The 17,797-nt window shown below is 41.3% G+C and overlaps 3 protein-coding genes across 7 annotated transcripts in view; all 3 read right to left on the bottom strand.

Moving 5' to 3' along the window:
- Positions 1-1,158, bottom strand: part of LOC146234567 (cyclic AMP receptor-like protein A) — a 30,699-nt gene extending 29,541 nt beyond the window's left edge. Inside the window, exon 1 of one of the 2 annotated variants that reach the window (XM_084689639.1) lies at positions 946-1,158. In XM_084689639.1, the coding sequence (XP_084545765.1) occupies positions 946-1,026 (81 nt within the window). In that variant the 5' untranslated portion in view covers positions 1,027-1,158. The remainder of the gene's footprint in view (positions 1-945) is intronic. The other variant, XM_084689638.1, reaches the window with a different exon arrangement.
- Positions 1,159-1,931: 773 nt separating this feature from the next.
- LOC146234566 (mid1-interacting protein 1-B-like) lies at positions 1,932-3,545 on the bottom strand. The gene has a single exon (XM_084688890.1). The coding sequence runs from the start codon at positions 3,242-3,244 to the stop codon at positions 2,804-2,806; it is 441 nt and encodes a 146-aa protein (XP_084545016.1). The 5' UTR covers positions 3,245-3,545; the 3' UTR covers positions 1,932-2,803.
- A 3,043-nt stretch (positions 3,546-6,588) lies between these two features.
- Positions 6,589-17,769, bottom strand: LOC146234565 (tetraspanin-7-like). Of its 4 annotated transcripts, none has more exons than XM_084688406.1 (9): positions 17,611-17,708; positions 14,819-14,968; positions 13,851-14,039; positions 13,458-13,532; positions 13,252-13,347; positions 12,797-12,952; positions 12,603-12,686; positions 12,360-12,441; positions 6,589-12,018 (listed from the first exon to the last, which is right to left on the bottom strand). In XM_084688406.1, exons 3-8 carry the CDS (start codon positions 13,995-13,997, stop codon positions 12,373-12,375), a joined length of 627 nt encoding a protein of 208 aa, XP_084544532.1. In that variant the 5' UTR covers positions 13,998-14,039; positions 14,819-14,968; positions 17,611-17,708; the 3' UTR covers positions 6,589-12,018; positions 12,360-12,372. The 4 variants fall into 4 exon arrangements, with proteins under 4 accessions (XP_084544532.1, XP_084544529.1, XP_084544530.1 ...); XM_084688403.1 differs by lacking the exons at positions 14,819-14,968; positions 17,611-17,708 and adding exons at positions 14,200-14,393; positions 14,586-14,811; XM_084688404.1 differs by lacking the exon at positions 14,819-14,968 and having other exon boundaries at positions 17,611-17,769.
- Positions 17,770-17,797: the final 28 nt, after the last annotated feature.

The raw sequence follows: 17,797 nt of genomic DNA, 5'->3' as shown, positions 1-17,797 counted from the left end.
AAATTGATGAATCTTTATCTAGGTTGACTGTTCAAGCTTACAAGTAGGTTAGGTGGGTGGCTGGTAGTTAGGTAGAGTGATGCAAGCTTCTTACAGCTTCTCAGACACAGTAGTTTGTGGGCCATGGGCTGGACAGCATTGCTGCAGCATTCCTGAGTAAACTAGGCCATTGCTGTAAGCTAACAACAACTTGGACCCACCCAAAAACAAAAACCTCACTTTGGGACTAACTTAAATAAACAATGTAGCTTCCGATTTACTGTAGCCTTATAACTCGTCATATTTAATATTTCAGCTATAATTAATTCAGCTTTTGCCATACGGTCATAGTTGTGTGTTTTTGTGTTTATCAGTGCTCCCGTGATGAACGAAGACGTGAGCATAGAGAAAAACACATGGTTATAGATATGCTTGGATAATAAAGGCGTGTCATTGTATCCTGCAGCTTACACAATCAACCACTGAACTACTCCAAGTTAGGATGTTTCTACTTATGTTGATGAACTAGGCTCTACTGACCGTAAACAAATGTTTGTTAAATACTGAGTACCTTGCTAAGCAATGGCAACAGATAGCCATGGCGAACAGCTAGGCATTTTAAAGCAACAACAACGCTAAACGGCTGTTTTTTTAAAGACAATCCAGCTAGATACAATGGTTCGGATCACTAGAAGACAATGTTTTCCGATATATGTACTGTAAAGGCCTATATCTTAGCTGCAAATTATATCAATATCTGAGTAAGTGGTAACACACGTTACTTGCATGCTGGCTGAGTGTTATCGTGGACTGTTGTGATGATGAACATAAAGCTAGTAACCTACTAGTTCGAAACTGTACTGTCTCTGTAGCAATGACGACAAACCAGTTACCACAAGGCTAACACCAGTTTTAAAAGCCCGATAGAAATAGCAACTAGTGTAGTATAGCTACAAAGCTACTTACACATCGATAGTCTTCAGAGTCTGTATTGAAGAATACACAAGGTGTACTGTTGTTTGTTAATGGTACGTCTTTACTGCCCATTTCTGTTGTGCTAGCTAGCTAGCAAGCTAATTGGCCATCAATGTTTGGCGTCTAGTCCAGATGAGCACGTGAGCTGACATCAATATTCTACAGTGAGCATCGAGGGGCAATACAAGCCCACATTCGGTGCGATTACTGAAAACACGAAAATGTCATTTCAAAGTTTTGAAATTGTTATTTTATCATTGTTATATATGTTTTGTCCTTCAAAAAGGTGAGCTTCCGTAGCTTATCGCATATAATAGTGGAACGGTATTTTCATAAACTCTTTTTATGAGGTGGATGGTTATTTTGCGGCATAGGCCTACGATTTTTTTTAGGCCTAGACAGTTTAAAATGTTTGCCATAGGATATTCTGTCTCTCTTTACAATTGGATTAAACGTAAACATGTTTTTTCTCTAAACATGGAGAGAAAAAAACAATCACCGATTTTCAACTGATAAGGAATAGCCTAGACCTACATTTCAAAAATGTAGCGTACGGGTTGGTTAAGTTAGGACATTTCTTTTCATTAGTCTTAGTAACGTGTTGATAATTAGCCTGTTGCATTATTTGGCATGTTTTTTTGTTTGTTTTTTTAATACTGTAGTAAAGTTTATCCAACACTGCAAGAAACGAGCACAGACATCGTCACTCTTATAAGCCCTAAACATGTGAAATATATTATGGTATCATTACATTTCGTCTCAAATTTCCTTGTAAGTTAGACTTGGCCCTATAGCCAAATAACTGAGAAACGTGAGAATGCTTATACCCTACAGCTTAGGTTTTGTCTACCTGTTTTGGAGAGTCAATATGTAAAGGTTAAGATACTTCTGATTCATTATAAAGCACTTGCGTTGAATTTAAATGAAAGAAGTTACTCACTTAAAGTATGTCTGAATAAAAGTTCTGACACATTAGGTTGCATTTATAAAAAAGTTTATTTCTTCATACATGTCATAAATACAAAAGAGGGCAGTAAATTAAAAATATATCTTCAGCAGATATGGACATCTGCATTAATACCATGGTAATGAAACAACAACATCAACAGCTACAACAGAACATGATCTCTTGGAAACACTTCATTTCTCTATAACAGTATATCAGTTGTTTCCATGTCATTGAGCATGTGGAGCATGTGGGATCATAGGCTTGGTGGCGTCTACCAAGCCTCCTTCAATTCATGCACAAAAAGACACATTCATTGTCACATACAATAGGAAGCAGTAGGCTATGCTGGCCATACATAGACAATAATAGGCTACATTGGACACAATGGCATCATTAGTCAGGCTAAGTCCCCTGCCATGTTGTCAGTCGCTGAGTGGACTGTCCCAATGCAAGTCTGTAGGCTTTAGCCTGAAATTTCGATTTAAATAAACAGTTCTCTCGAATATTTAACTCGAGATTAAATGTAATACATCATTAAATAAACATATTGAGATGAAGGTATGGTGCACCGCTGGACACGGGGCATCAAAAATCATCGAGTGCAAAACGACTGAGGAAATGGAACCCAAATATAGGCCTACCACAATACAGGTCATCCGGATATTGGAGTTAACACACCAAAAGGCCTATACCATATACGACAAAGTAGACCAATACATTGAGAAAGACAGCTTTCTGTGTTCTCTTAATTTTTAAAATGCCTCCATCAAACGAATTTCATCAGTGGCAAATCATTTTGTTCGGGTCCAATCGTTCCCATTTATCGAGTGGAAGCAACACACCACCAGAAATTAAGACTAAATAGGCTACAGTTCGAATAGTTTAACATATTGACCAGCCTCAAATACCGATCTCCTGCTTGTAGCGTTTGGTGAGGGTGTCAGCCTGTTGTGTCAACTTGGACAGGACGCCCTGGAGCCCCGTCAAATGGAACTGAAACTGCTTCTCCAGGTCTGCCTCCTCCTCCTCGACCTCTTCTCCCTCGGAGTCCATTCGTGAGAGTTCCTGCTTGCGCCTCTCCCCAGCACACCGGACCCCCCATTCCATGTCGCGGCGGATAGACTTGAGGAGCTGGTAGTAGCTGTACATGTCTGCGTCGTCCAGGTCGTTGTTGGTCTGAGATTTTAGAGCTGCCATCTCCCTCTCCTCGTCCAGCGGAACGTCCCGGAGTAGGCTGGGTACCATGACCGTCTGGTCCATGTTGTTGACTGCGCCGAGGAAGCGGTTCATGGCGTTGAACAGGGAGTTCTTCGGGTTGTGGGCTTCTGAAATCTGCATCATCTTGTCGAGTTTGTTCTGCTCCTCTTTTTGTAGCAAATAGACAAATATGTCTGTCAAATGCGGCCGTAGCGTACTCTGAATGGCTTGCTGCTCTCCTCGGACTGTTTTAAATCCTGCTTAATCGGCTTTGAGATCAACCGACTTTTCACGTTGAGTGCTGGAGCAGAGATTGGTCGCTGGGTAAATCGTGTCAGAGGTTTCTTGGTTCCAGACGAATTAAGAGACTTAAATTCAGTTGTCTCTGTGTTGTCTTGTGTCTTCTTTCTTCTTTTGTTTATTTCTGCCAAGTCGAGGTTCTGAGCCGGTTCTTATAGCAAAGTGGGTTTCGTGTTCAAGGGCGTTCCCTAAACCTGTTTGTCAAGGTAATCGTCTGTGTGTAACCCGAAACCCGGTTACCTTATACCCAGCCTCAAATGCTTCATTTGCTACGAGTTATTCTTGCATGTAAAACAATTGCAAGACTATGATGTGCAGAATGATTAGTCTACAGATTAACATGGAAAGGTAAATTAACACAGACAATGAACACATTTAATGTTTTGAAAATAGCTTCTGAGTCTACACAGTAACCTAAATTGTAGCCTATATGTTGACCTAACATTCACAGACATTAGTACATTTACATAGCAACCAAACGGTCTGGCATTTGTTAACAAGTCACTTTAGTATCACTTACAACATAGACCTACACATTTTACATTAAGCAGAAACCTTTGCACAGCGAAATCTGATAAATCCGAATTTAGGATTATTCATGAGAAGCAAGTCAGCCCATTCAGCCCTGCCTTCACATCAAGCCAATCAAATGCTACCTTAAAAAGGGCTTGTCAGACACAATGTTATTACAGGTGAATGAATATCTCTATTGTAGTCTTCATGAATGTAAGAGGTGGTTGCAGTTGTAAAACAAACTATTGCACTACCTGTTATTCACTTAAAAAGATGAGAGAGGTCAACAGCCCACCCCAGTTAATGCTGTATGCAAGATCCCAGATCTGCCTGTGAACACACACATCTCGAGAGACAGATGGAAGAAACCCAATAACTGTGATGATAAAGGTGAGAATGAACGGATACAGAACTGTCCAGGGCGGCGGTTGCTTTTGTGTGACACTGACCCACACCTGGTTGTAACCAACACTGATCTTATGTAAAGACTGTATATACACACATACACACACATAGACTAGCTCTTTTCCTTTAGTTCTCATTAATTCTCTCTCTATGTATTTGTATAAGTTAGGGCAAAACAAATATAAATCGGATTTGTTTCCATGGGTGGTAAAGAGAGGAGATACTGGCACAGAATGTTCTGGAATGCACCAATGATTCAGTGCCCTGGATTGGAGAACTGACTGTAGCATAAATGAGGAATGTAAATATGAATGACAGAACCTGCTTGGTCGGTCACTCCTCTTTCTTTTATCTCTCTCTGTCCATCAGCCTCTTTGCTGCCCCACCTTCTTTCAGAGTATAAAAAAATGTTGTCCGCCCCCCGTTTCTCTCTCTCTCTCTCTCTCTCTCTCTCTCTCTCTCTCTCTCTCTCTCTCTCTCTCTCTCTCTCTCTCTCTCACACACACACACACACATACTCTACCTCTGTATCCCTCTCTTTAGGCCTCTCCCTCATACCCCTCCTTGTCAAGCTCCCACAACTTCCCCAGTGTACAAATGCTCAAACCAGTCAAACTGAACCAGGATCAGATTAGACAAGATGTAGGTCAGCAGTTTTCACAACAGCACAGGCCTGGACTGATTCCACATCTGATTGGAACATTACATTCACATTTAGTCATTTAGCAGACACTCTTATCCAGAGCAACTTACAGTAAGTACAGGGACATTCCCCCCGAGGCAAATAGGGTGAAGTGCCTTGCCCAAGGACACAATGTCATTTTTGGCATGGCCGGGAATCAAACCAGCTATCTTCTGATTACTAACCCTGGCCAATATATGTCAAGCATTTCAATGTAAGCAATATCTTGAGTCACTTCCTTTTGGCCTGTAGCTTTGAATAGAACAAACCCCTCTGGACATATTAAAGCTGACTGGACTAAAATCACAGTTAAACTTATACAAACACACCCACACAAATATATAAATACCCAGAGAAGCATATCATTGTTCTAGACTGTCCACAAGTATTGCTTGTGGACTACAATGTATTCTTACATAATATCCTACATAAATAGGCTATACATTCATTAGATGTAGACCTGTGTGTTTGTAGGCTATGGGCATTTGGCATATAACAACAGCAAGTATTCAATTAAGCTTTCCTTGGTCACTATAGGTACACTTTTACAAATGGTTTCATCAGGGAAAGACAGACGAAATAGAGGGGGAGGGGGGTGTCTCAGTATGACTAGCCTATCTTATGAGGTCTAGGCTTATAATAAGGAAGTCACAGGGTTTGCCGTTTAAAGGGAAGGTGACGTAAAGGAAAACTTCCATAGGCTATCCCTTACTTTACAAATAGGTTAGCCTTAAATAGGTTAGGTTGTTGATAAAATCAGTTTGCGCACATGTTATGGTTGTATTCGGCTCAGGGGCTGACGGCATGTACTGTCCATAAGTAGACACGCTGCCGTACAGATCTGCTGGTAATTTCAGTAACAAGATGAGAGCGGACGGTCTCCCCGGGTAACGGCCCAGCAGTGATCTTATCGCCACCAGCTTCCGGAGCGCTGCACTCACATGCGGAGCAGAGCACTTTTCTACTTGTTCGTTTTTCATCGATACTAAGTCGCCATCGTGTGGTGAAGAGGATCTGACCTTCACGCTTTATGCTGAACAGTTGATTCTCGAACATCTTCCAAAGCGCAGTTTTGGTGTCCGTGTTATCCAGGAAGGTTAATTAGCCTTGCTCATAAAACGGAGCAAGCCACCTCAAGTAATAGCTTTATAATTTGTTAATTCGGGTCCAAATGAACTTCTATGGTGTAGGCCTATAGCCCATATTATGATGAGTGCATACATGTGAAATGAAATGTCGCGCAGCCTGCAGTTACGGCCTCTCTATAATTACAAAAATTTTCTGTTCTGATTTCCTCTAACCTGCTGAGCCTGAAAGGGTAACACACAATCGCACACTTTAGTGATATAAACACACATTTATACAGCCCACCAGTATATTACCTCTTTCGTTCTTCATCTCTCTCTCTCTCTCTCTCTCTCTCTCTCTCTCTCTCTCTCTCTCTCTCTCTCTCTCTCTCTCTCTCTCTCTCTCTCTCTCTCTCTCTCTCTCTCTGTCTCTCTCTTTGTCTCTCACTCACAATCACACATACTCTGTTATAATATGTACATGTGTACATGTAATATAAAATACATTTCGACACATCATGTTCAATTATCATTATTATTTATTAATACAGAGATCACTGATGGTTACAATATCTACAACAGACTGTATTGGCATGCTTTCGCTGGTGCTAGATATTATGTAAAAAGGTTGGCTCTGTGGAATGCAACTTTGGTGCCCTGCAGTATAAACTGCACGTCACTGCAACTTCATAGTATCACCATTACCGTGATTAGTTCAAATTTAAGAGGAAACACATTGTTTAGTGCGTCAGATGTTCAGTAACTTGGATTTTCATTGAGTTTAACAGTTTTAACAGAACCTATTGTGGGCAGTTCAGCACACACAGTTGTTGTCTAACACAGGACTAAGATACTGTGGGTAATCGAGTCCTGTATAAAAGCTCTGAGCCTTTCCATCTAAAAGCAAGGGTAAATAAATCATAGTTTTCAATATTATTTGTTTGAGAGGTTCACCCAATCAGAAACCAATCCCAGGCACACATCCCACCCCCTTTCCCCATTGTAAGCCAAGCATCTCTCTAATAATGCCAGGAATCTGTGTGTGTACAAATTAGAATGGGTTTATTTTCCGACAATCAGCTCAAGAACCGGGCACTCTGCAAAGTTCATATTCTGCAGGTGTCCTTTTTATAATCCAATGGAGTGCAGTACCACAATTGAACTATTGCAATTAACAAAGTGTATTAAGGAAAATAGAGACATTCTGGTTTGTTATTTAGAAGTGAATTCACTTTTACAACCGACAATAGTTGCTTTCAAAGGGGCTGGCTTGCTAACAGAATTACAATATAGTGGATATACTTTCAGTATAGATCAGTGAATGTTGTTACATGAATTCATGTGTTTACTGATGTCGAAACTGACAGCACATTGCAAATGTACAAACGCTGTATGGTGAATTAGGCTTACAACTATGACAACCTGGCTCAACCATTGTGCATGTAATTACTTCTTTTATGAACTAAATATTTAGATGTTTGTGGTGGTGAGACAATTTAACAGAGAACCAATATAGTACATTTTGATCAACGTTACATAAGCAATTTTTAGCTTTAGGAAACAGCAGACACATGAAGGCTACATAATCATTTGTATTAATGTAGGCTACCACAGGACTGGCAATTTGACTAGAATAGATGTAGGGGTTGAACAAGTACTTCAGAGATGACAGAGAATTTCAATTATGATTGGAGAAATATAAGTACCAAAACCACTGAGAACTGTCATCACCAGCTGCATCACAGGCACTGCGATATCTATCTATAGAAATCTGTGTGTGTCACTAACATCACTGCTGGCACAGTATTCTATCTATAATTCCAGGAATTTGTATTTGTGTGTTTCACTGACATCTTAATCACCTACTGCATCACGGGCACTATGCACTAGTGAAGTGTAGCATGAGCGTAACACATAGGCCTACTGTAGCTAGGGTTGGGTATCAAAACCCGGTGCTAACATGGCACCGGTACCTATATGACCGGTATGTACTGGACCGAATCAGAACACAGATTTTGATGCCTCATTCATGCCTGAGCTGTCGATAAAAATATTTGCCCGAAATGTCCACAAGAAGCATCATTACCATGCATCATCACTAGTTAAATTATAGCCTACTGCATTCATGTGGTGTCAGAATAATTAGAAAAATAATGCAAGTTGTGAAGAACAGGGCAGACAACAGCAAAAAAAAAAATCAATAAAAAAGCTGTTCTTTAATGTCCATCCACCGTCGGTTTGTGGCTCTTTTTTTTAGGTATTACTTTAGGCACCGTTTAGGCACCGGAACCATTTTAAAAGTATATTTTTGGCACCGGTATTTTAAAGATTCAGACGATACCCAACCCTAACTGTAGCAGACTGGTGGGAGCTTCCTGTAAGCGTTGCTTTCAAACCCAGTCCTCACATATCTACACATTTTTTTTTTCTGGGCCTTTGGGTGTGCTATTGGAATCAGCCAACGACCACACACAGATATACTGTATAATCAAACTGAGATTCACATTTGCACAGACATTTCTTTCTCCATCTGTGACAGAGCCCTGTCAAAACAGACACACACTGTCAAGCGAACACAGACAGGGACACACACACATACACACACACTTGTATTGATATTGTTGTGGGTATACTCACAATTCAGTGCCATTCAAAATAATTTTCTCAAATTCTAACCTTAAACCTTAACTTTAACCCAAAAGCCTAACCTGAACCCTACACCAAAACCTAACCCTCGCCTCAACCCCTAACCTTAAAATGATCCCTAACCCCAATTAGAAAAAGTACTTAAACTTGAGAGGTCCTGAAGCCTATACTACACCTATACTACACAGCAAATTCAACATACCCAGAATATATTTTTGTTAACTGTCTTAACAAAGCCTAACATTTGTAATCCTGCATAAGCGGTGTCAATTGAGTGTACTACACACAATGCTTATCAAATCAAAGCCTAATTTGACCATCACCTTGCAGAGACATGACGCGTAATGCGCAATTTGATTTTTTTTAGTAATATTTTGTTTATTTACATGAGGTCAGATGGCTGAGCGGTTAGGGAGTCGGGCTATTAATCAGAAGGTTGCCGGTTTTATTCCCGGCTATGCAAAATGACAATGTGTCCTTGGGCAAGGAACTTTACCCTACTTGCCTCAGGGATAATGTCCCTGTACTTACTGTAAGTTGCTCTGGATAAGAGCATCTGCTTAATTACTAAATGTAAACAAGACCAAAATGGGGTGGGAGCAAGTACCCAAATTGCAATTTCTTCATGGGGCCCATCATTTTTAGCGGTGCCCCTGTATGTGTCTATAGTAACAGCCACACTGGTTCTTCAGGTGCGCTGATTTGAGTGACAGTTTGGAGCAATATTTAGTGCCAGCTCAAATAAAATCTGAATGTAGGCGATTCATTGTTAATGTTGATTTTAAACTGATTTGTATGCAAAATTTGAAATGATTTAACAGATTGAAATCTAATAGTTTGAAATAGAATGCCAACCCAACCATTCTGATGTCACAAATCACTTGGTGGCTAACCACACTCCCATATTCCAGAGCGCTCTGTCTAAACATAGATGGGCTATTCTTCAATGTAGTCTAACACACGTTTTTCACCATACTATCGGTAGCTAGCAAGACATTGTATTGGTAATTGGGTTTGACAGATGGAAAATGTATATTTATCCCAGAAATAAGAATTAGAAACATGTTTTTATTGTCTAGCTTCATTAAGTATAATTTTGCTCAGCAACAGTTGTCTACCCCTTTCTACTGAGGTTTGATGTTGAACACTGGTATAAAAACACATAAGATACACATAAGAACAGTTTCCGATACTACAACCACAAATAAAGTTTGTATTGATTAAATTCAGGTATAAATAATGAATAATACATATTTATTATGTTAATACAATAAATCCTCTTTTCCAGTGGAAACACATTTACGTATAACTTAATTGTAGTGAAAGATCAAATATTTTATAATTCTATTTGTATTTTTTACCATAAGTGAACATTTGAAAAGTGCAATGTCCGCAAGTAATGTGCATTGTGTTGTGTTATTGACCATCACCCTCACCCAGATAATTATAACATAGACACAACAGCTCAAATCTAATTTGATGAACGTATTCCATAACAACAAAATATCTGAATGTTCTAGACATTGTAATAATATAATATATGATATTATAATATTGTAATATATATATTGCTTTTTTTCTTCTTGTTTTAAGCTCGAAGGAACATTTGCAGTTGTGTGAGTTCATGGCCAGATGGCCAGAATCATAAACATATTTTTCATTTTATAACATTGCGAGGATACAGAATCCATTGACGAGCCTATGTGAATGCGGTCTTAAAAAAAAACATTTACAGATTTTTTTAGATAGCTATAAGGGATTGTTTTAATTTAGCAACTATGGGATTACAGGGTTAACATTTGCAATTGCATGCACATGTTTTAACACGAACATGGCATAGAAAAAGATGGAGTAACATTTGGAAAGAATGAGTAATATGGAAGGAGTGACGGATGTATTTTGTTCTAATACATTTTCAAATAAACATTATTAGGATTCATGACCGACACACTTGATGATAAGCAGTTAGTACATGCAATGTCACTGTTGTTTGCACTACTCTCTTGTTTTAACCAATGTCCCCTTTATTTCTCTTTAATCAAAGATTCACATAATTTTACTACTCCACACTCCAACATAATTTAGTAATATAAATTAAATTCCACTGTCCGTTTTTCAATTCAATGTTAAATGATCATGAATAGTCTGAAATAAAGCAAACTACCAGATTCAATCTTCCAATCTTTTGGTATGAAGTAATGCAAAAAGGTGAACCATTGTTTTGACACTGAAAACCCACAGTTAAACCTTAAGTTACCTTGCTAAACCCTAAAACCTTGCTATGTAGTATATATTTCAGGAAAATGTCCCCACATTTCACAGTACTTCTTATTTTCCTTTTCTTCCCCACAAGAATAGCAAAACAAGTTCACAAACACACACACATGTACATACACACTCCCACACAGATAGACAAGCTGACACACTCTCACATCTTCATACACACAAACACACACTCACAGATTATCACATGACCCACACACTCAAACACAATGCACGCACACGCTCATACACAGAATTGCGCTGACGAACACATAGGTAATAAGACCAAAAAGAAAAAATACAAAACAGCAAAAACACAACATTGAGTATCATGTTCATATAACATCTCAATATTTGACACCATTTCAACTCAAATAAAAGTAAAGTAACTATGTTTCACATTCAGACAAAATGAATGTAAAATGTAGATTTAAAAAATACTGTATGGAGTGAGACTCATAAATACATCTAGACTTCATCAGTTTAATTGAACTACAAGCATCCTTCTGAAACGAGAAGTGAAAACAGTAAGGTAAATATTTTGTAATATTTTGTCTAGTTTTTTTCTACCACCTGTTTCTGTACAAATGTATTTTTCAGTGATGAGAGGCATGGAAGGAGCTGTATGCCTGATTGAGAGGTGCTATGTGCAGAAGCAAATCTATGGACAGGTATAAAGTTAATTAGGAGCTTTAACACTGACCTACTATCAATGTTCATATATCACCTTTTATAGTTCAGGTTAGGATTTAAAGAGAACAAACGGGTCCACACCAGAACAAAGGCAACTTCAATGCCAGACAGCGGGGGGCAGAGGGATGGAGATAGAAAGCTTTTCATGGCACAGCAGTGAATTAAGGAATGGCTTTTTTACAATTAGTTGCATTATTAAAATGTGAAATAGCAAGTCTGGACAGGGAGATGGAGACAGAGAGAGCTCAGTGTGAGAAAAGATGCAATGTGCTGTACTGGGGTAATGGGTTTCCGTCCTCATTCCCCAGGCTTCAAAGGTGTCACCCTGTCATCCTCTCCTCTTCATCTCCCTGAAATAATAAATGATCCATGCTCATTTACAGTGTTTCTGTTTGTGTGTGTATTTGTGAGTAAAATGTGTCTTGTTTAACTTAACTTGTGAGGACATTGTCTTGGGCCTCACAACGTTGAGTGCTATTTCTAGGGTTTTTTAGGGGTTTTAGGTTTAGGGTTGTAATTACACGAAGAGTTAAGTTCAGGGATAACACCATTTTAAATAGGAGTTAATTGTCCGTCCTCACTAGGATATCAAAACAAATCTGTTTGTGTGACAGAAAAAGAGGTGTGTGTGTGTGTGTGTGTGCATAGAAGAATGTGTGTGAGTGAGTGAGTGTATGTGCGTCCACTCAACTGCTCCATCACTGTTACACCATCTCGTATTGATTAGCCGTGATGATCCTCGAAAGACAGCATGCCAGTAACATGCCAATCAACTGAGTTGAAGGGAGGGACAGACAGTAAAAAGGGAAGAGAAGACACAAAAAAGAGAAGCCAATTGAGTCAAGCTTAAGAAGATAGTGGAGAAATGAACAATCCAAATTAATCATGTACTGAACTCCTTGTAAAAAATGTAGGCCTTGTGGTCCTTTCTGACCTGTGAGAAGGCGATGCCAAAAGTCACTCCTGCGATGATGGCCATGTTGGTTTCTAAGAAGGAGGTGACTAGCTCGTAGCAGCCCTGAATACAGAAAACCTCAGGTGTGTGGTGGACAAACAGGCTGGGACATTAAAGGGTGAAAGCTATGGGACATAACATGCTGTAACATGGGATCTAAGATGTGTACTGACCTTCTGGTTGACCTTGGTGGGGGCCACAGTGGCATTGCGGAGGTCCTGGAGGCTGCAGTCGGAGGCATTGGAGCAACAGCTGGATGGGAGGCCATTGGAAGGGTAGTACACACTGGCCAGCCAGCTGGTGTAGTTATACACCCCACAGCATTGCAGCTATAGGGGGAAGTGGGGGGAGAGGGAAGTGGGGCAGAGGGTGAATTTTTACTTTTCCAAAGCAAGACAGTAAGTTTGAAAGATTTTGAATATACAATCTCTCATGGATGTAACATTCTATAGTCTGGTCAGTTTGCTGATATGGGGGATTCTAGGCATAGACGTTCTAGAGAGCCAGTTTCTTAAAGATCATTTCGGACAATCTGGAAAATTGTCAATGGAGGTGCTTGTGTGTACAGATGGCCTTTCTTGTAGGTAGGGTCTGAACTAAATTTTCTGCTATTGTTCTGTTGACTTACCTTGCGCTGCATCATGTCCACGGCCAGACTGGTCTCATCTTGAGCGTTGTAGTTCAACACGGCATCCGTGTACGTCCTCAAGAATGTCCCCTTTATCTACACATGCACACACACATGCACACATATTCACTGATAAAACAGAAACTCTCCAACATGGAATAAAAGGTTGAGTATGGTGTTGTGTCGGTGGGCTTGGAGAGACTGACCTCATGGCGAAAAACAAAACCGGAGATCCCAGCCACTAACTCAGCCAAGAAGACCAGGGACAGGAACATTGCATACTGCAGACAGACAGAAGGGGTGGAAAGGAATCAAGAGAGAGAGAAAATTAGTCAGAGAAAGAAAACAGATGTAGAGTAATGTGACCTAAGAGTAAGCAAAGCAAATTCTCCCTCCCTCCCTCCCTCCCTCCCTCCCTCCCTCCCTCCCTCCCTCCCTCCCTCCCTCCCTCCCTCCCTCCCTCCCTCCCTCCCTCCCTCCCTCCCTCCCTCCCTCCCTCCCTCCCTCCCTCCCTCCCTCCCTCCCTCCCTCCCTCCCTCCCTCCCTCCCTCCCGCCTCTCAGTTTAAATTATCCACCTCGCCCTCTCCCCTTCTCTCACCAGCTTCAGCATCCATGGGCTCCCCCTACAGGTGGCAAAGCAGCCAAAAAGTCCGAAGACGATGATGACGGTGCCGGTGCTGATGAGCACGAAAGGTGCATTGGTGGAATTGTCCGCAATCACAGAGATGTACGGACCCAGCATCATCTTCCCCCATACTCCCACTGCCAGTAGGATCGCCCCTGTGATCTGGATAAAGGAACGGGAAAAGAAAGGAGAGGGGGGCGAGGAGATTAGTATAGTGAAACAGGCTATTTCTTAACTTAACACGTATAAAATAAATACAAAGAATATAGGGGAAAAGAGAATATATAGAAAAAGAGAAGAAAGATTGTAGGGGGATGATTACAGAATAAAAAAGAGAGCAGTGGGGAGGTAGAAAGCAGGAGCAGGAATAGTGAGTGGAATAAGGGGGGGCCATTCAACCATTGTTCAATTGCTGAGCTTCACAAAGCAGTGAGGCCTCTTTCAGCTGCAGTGCCGGTCTTCCACTGAATGCTGTGAGTTGGCCTGAAAGGAGAAAGCGCCACCCTGTGGCTCCATCTGATATACGGTATAGCCAAAACAAAAACAAATCTAATTTATCAACATTTAGATACAATAGGCTACATAATAAGGGGTGGTGTCAGAAAGACAACATGGAGCATTCAACTGGTTTTGTTCATTGTTCTATATCCCCTATGTGCAAAAGTTGGAGCTGTATTTTGATAACTACAAGTGAGAAAACAAGATCACCTTTCAGCTTGTCCTTGACTCTGATCTGGGGGATGGGGCATAGCAGGTGCTTTAAGATATACACAAGCTGTAAAGCAGTAGAGAGAGGGCTGGAAGGACAAAACAGGGGAAGGGACACGAGATGGAGTGAGAGAGTCTGAGGGTGACAACAGGGTGTGATGTTTTGGTTTACCGATATCTATTGCCGCCCCCTCTGCACACAGACATATTGACACAGACGCTCACACACACACCAACTAAGAGAGTGCAAATCAAAAGAGCTCTTTGATGCTCAGCTAGGCACATCCTCCGGTTGCTCTCCTCTTAGCATTTCAAATGAACACAGCCCATGAAGACACGTGTTGTGAGAGGAACCGCCTGTGTCTCTGCCGGGGTGCGGCTTTCTGGGACAGAGCAGAAGGAAGAAGGGGCTCAGATTAGTTTAACACCCCCCTCCAGCGAAGCCTGATGCCAAGTCATTCCCACCTTTCTCCAAAATGGCTGCTCTATGTCTCACTGCAAGCCAGGCAGATTATGCTGTAGGGCAGAATTGCGGACAGAAAATGTGCATCTGTGTTTGCATGTTAGTTTGCAATCACACACATTAAACACCCTGCAGCTCTCACCTCACCCTGAGCCTTTACTAAATGGCTTCAACTCACCCTTTCATCAAATCACCTACTCCTGACCAGACAGAAAAAACAAACACCCAAGCAGCCCAGTGACAAACGTTCCTTCCGTTGGTTCCACATAATTCTACATGGTTCCACTTTGTTGAATCAATTTAGTCTCTGTCTGATTCTACTTAGTTCTTAACCATACATGAGATAAAGCCAATGCACAGAGGACTTGGTCTTCAGAGTATCTACAACAACATGAGTCACTTGATATTTCTCTTTACTCTATAGTGTAGTTAGTCGGCAGAACACATACACCTGCACACCCTATTAGCATAAGCCCACACACACACACTTTTAACACAAATACCCAAAATTGTTAACACAAAAACACAATAACCTTCCTACATTCACTGCTAGTTCTGTGCTGAGTAGAGAGAGCTCAGGAGACAGCAGAAAGTCAGTGGGTTTCATTGAGCAGACTGGAATCCCCAACTACCTTACAGCCAACCTCCAGACCAATCTCATACAGTACCCTCCCCAGCCACGGCAGGTGGGAAATGACAATGTCTTATGGGTCCTAGGGAAACTAGCTTCCACATATTTTTAACATATATTATTTGAAGGCATTTTTGCCTTTTATTATTTATTTCTGATAGAGATAGTGTGTTTGGAGAGGACAGGAAATGTGGGGGGAGAGAGAGAGAGAGAGATAGAGAGAGAGAGAGAGAGAGAGAGAGAGAGAGAGAGAGAGAGAGAGAGAGAGAGAGAGAGAGAGAGAGAGAGAGAGAGAGAGAGAGAGATAGAGAGAGAGAGAGAGGGGATGACATGCCGTAAGGGAGCCCAGGCCAGCCTACATGGTGCGAGCATTAGTCCGGTGAGCCACTTGGGCGCCTCCACTACAAGCATTTGAGTGAAGAGATATGACAGCTTCTGGATGTACATTTTATCTAGATAAACTTCAAACAAGTCTACTGCAAAATTCATGACAGAACTGATATTCTGGGGGAAAACACTAAATAAAACCATGACAGCCAATGACGTAATGTTGAAAGAAACCCGCAAAATACAGTAGGCCTTCAGTAGCAGGCTATGTGGAGTGTAGTAAGCAATGTAAGTAAGTAAGTAATGTAAGTAAGTAATGCCATCTTTGAGGAGACTTGACGGTTCGGACACCTCCTGTTGTATTCCTGGCCCTTACAACCTCCCCTCCCCCTGGGTTTGGAACAGGCCTTTGCTTCTCTCCCCTGGCCCCAAAACAGGTGGCAGATAATTTTAATATAGCATGGTAAACATACCCCGAGTCTGCTGGTGGAGCTACTTTTAACCTGGCATTGGTGTACATGAGACGTACGAAGACGGACCATTCTGACCGGAAGGCATTATCTGCCCTGACAAGCTGACGACAGCAAAACACAGGCATGAACTATGTCTGGGGAATCCTACCCGCTCCCCAACCTCTGAAGAGAAGTAGAGCCGAAGGACAGACTCAACTAACTTCTAAGTACGCCCACCACGCTTACATCCGCTGGTGTTCTCTCTCTCTCTCTGGGGTGACACTTAATAATCATAGCTTGGGACCCAGGCCAGGGCTGTGGGAGTACCAAGGGTGCCATGTCCGGTCTAATTATAAACGTTCGTATCAATGATACCCACACATGCTGGCCTGGAAGGACGGCTTGTGATTAGGACATGCTAGTTAATAACCCAGGTATATAGCCAACGTCTGTGTGTAGTCCCAAATACTATGCCTTTAGTCTTTCACCAATAGCCATATTGATTTTGCAAATAGCCTACAGTAAAATAATTTAAAAGGCTAACTAAGAAGAAGCTGCTGGTGATGGTCCCCTGCTTCCTTCAGCTCGAAGACGGGAGTTTAAATGAACAAGGAGACCAGTGTCAAACCATACGTTAAGTTGCTAATTTTACCATAATTTCACTGTACCCCCATATTTATAAATAATTTTCTGGTGTTTACAAGTTCACTGCAATAAAACACGGTGCTGAAGGTCTGGCCCAACGATGACAAGGAATCTTCATCGCTCTGGAGACTACCGACATTTACTGTTCATATGCGTCAGCAGCCATAAGGCATTATCTGTGTCATAAAAGGATGCTACTCCCAATCAGAGTAAAACAATTATTATTTCAATGCCGTGTTGGGGTCAATATTATACTGTCTACGCTAAGGTACAGCGCAGTAATATATGCATGTACCACGATAAAAGGCCATTAAAATGAATTTAGGCAACAATGCAAAAGCCTGCGCAGTCGAATTTATCAGGGGAAAACAACGGAATCGCCGTTATAAAGGGTAGGCTATGTTGACGTAGAACGTAGTCCCAACATCTGATAAACAAGAGCCGACATAACGCTTTCACATTTAACACAAGGTCGGGTCACATCCTTATCTCATCCTTATATCTTACCCAGAACACGAAGGAATAGACGATTAGGAGGGTCTTGAGGCAGGTTATCACTGGTTTGGTCTCCATTATGCCAAACGGAATAGTCGGCCGAAACGTCCCTCTCTGTTCATAAACCGTTGCTTTTCTACCTTTCTCCGCTACGAGGCACTAGCGAAGAGGATTGTTGTGCACTTGCTCAAGCAAGCAG

The sequence above is a fragment of the Hypomesus nipponensis genome, chromosome 23 (assembly GCF_054491055.1).
Source record: "Hypomesus nipponensis isolate SF chromosome 23, ASM5449105v1, whole genome shotgun sequence".
Taxonomy (NCBI): domain Eukaryota; kingdom Metazoa; phylum Chordata; class Actinopteri; order Osmeriformes; family Osmeridae; genus Hypomesus; species Hypomesus nipponensis.
This window is presented reverse-complemented; position numbering and strand designations above follow the sequence as displayed.

What these genes read in the sequence shown, in the direction of transcription:
- LOC146234565 (XM_084688403.1), bottom strand. Translation starts at nt 14,271, where the DNA reads ATGGCCCCCCCTTATTCCACTCACTATTCCTGCTCCTGCTTTCTACCT. An exon ending in TGGACATGATGCAGCGCAAG is followed by an intron (nt 12,953 to 13,251) that starts GTAAGTCAACAG and finishes TTCCCCCTATAG; the next exon opens with CTGCAATGCTGTGGGGTGTA. An exon ending in CCACCAAGGTCAACCAGAAG is followed by an intron (nt 12,687 to 12,796) that starts GTCAGTACACAT and finishes TTCTGTATTCAG; the next exon opens with GGCTGCTACGAGCTAGTCAC.
- LOC146234566 (XM_084688890.1), bottom strand. Translation starts at nt 3,244, where the DNA reads ATGATGCAGATTTCAGAAGCCCACAACCCGAAGAACTCCCTGTTCAAC.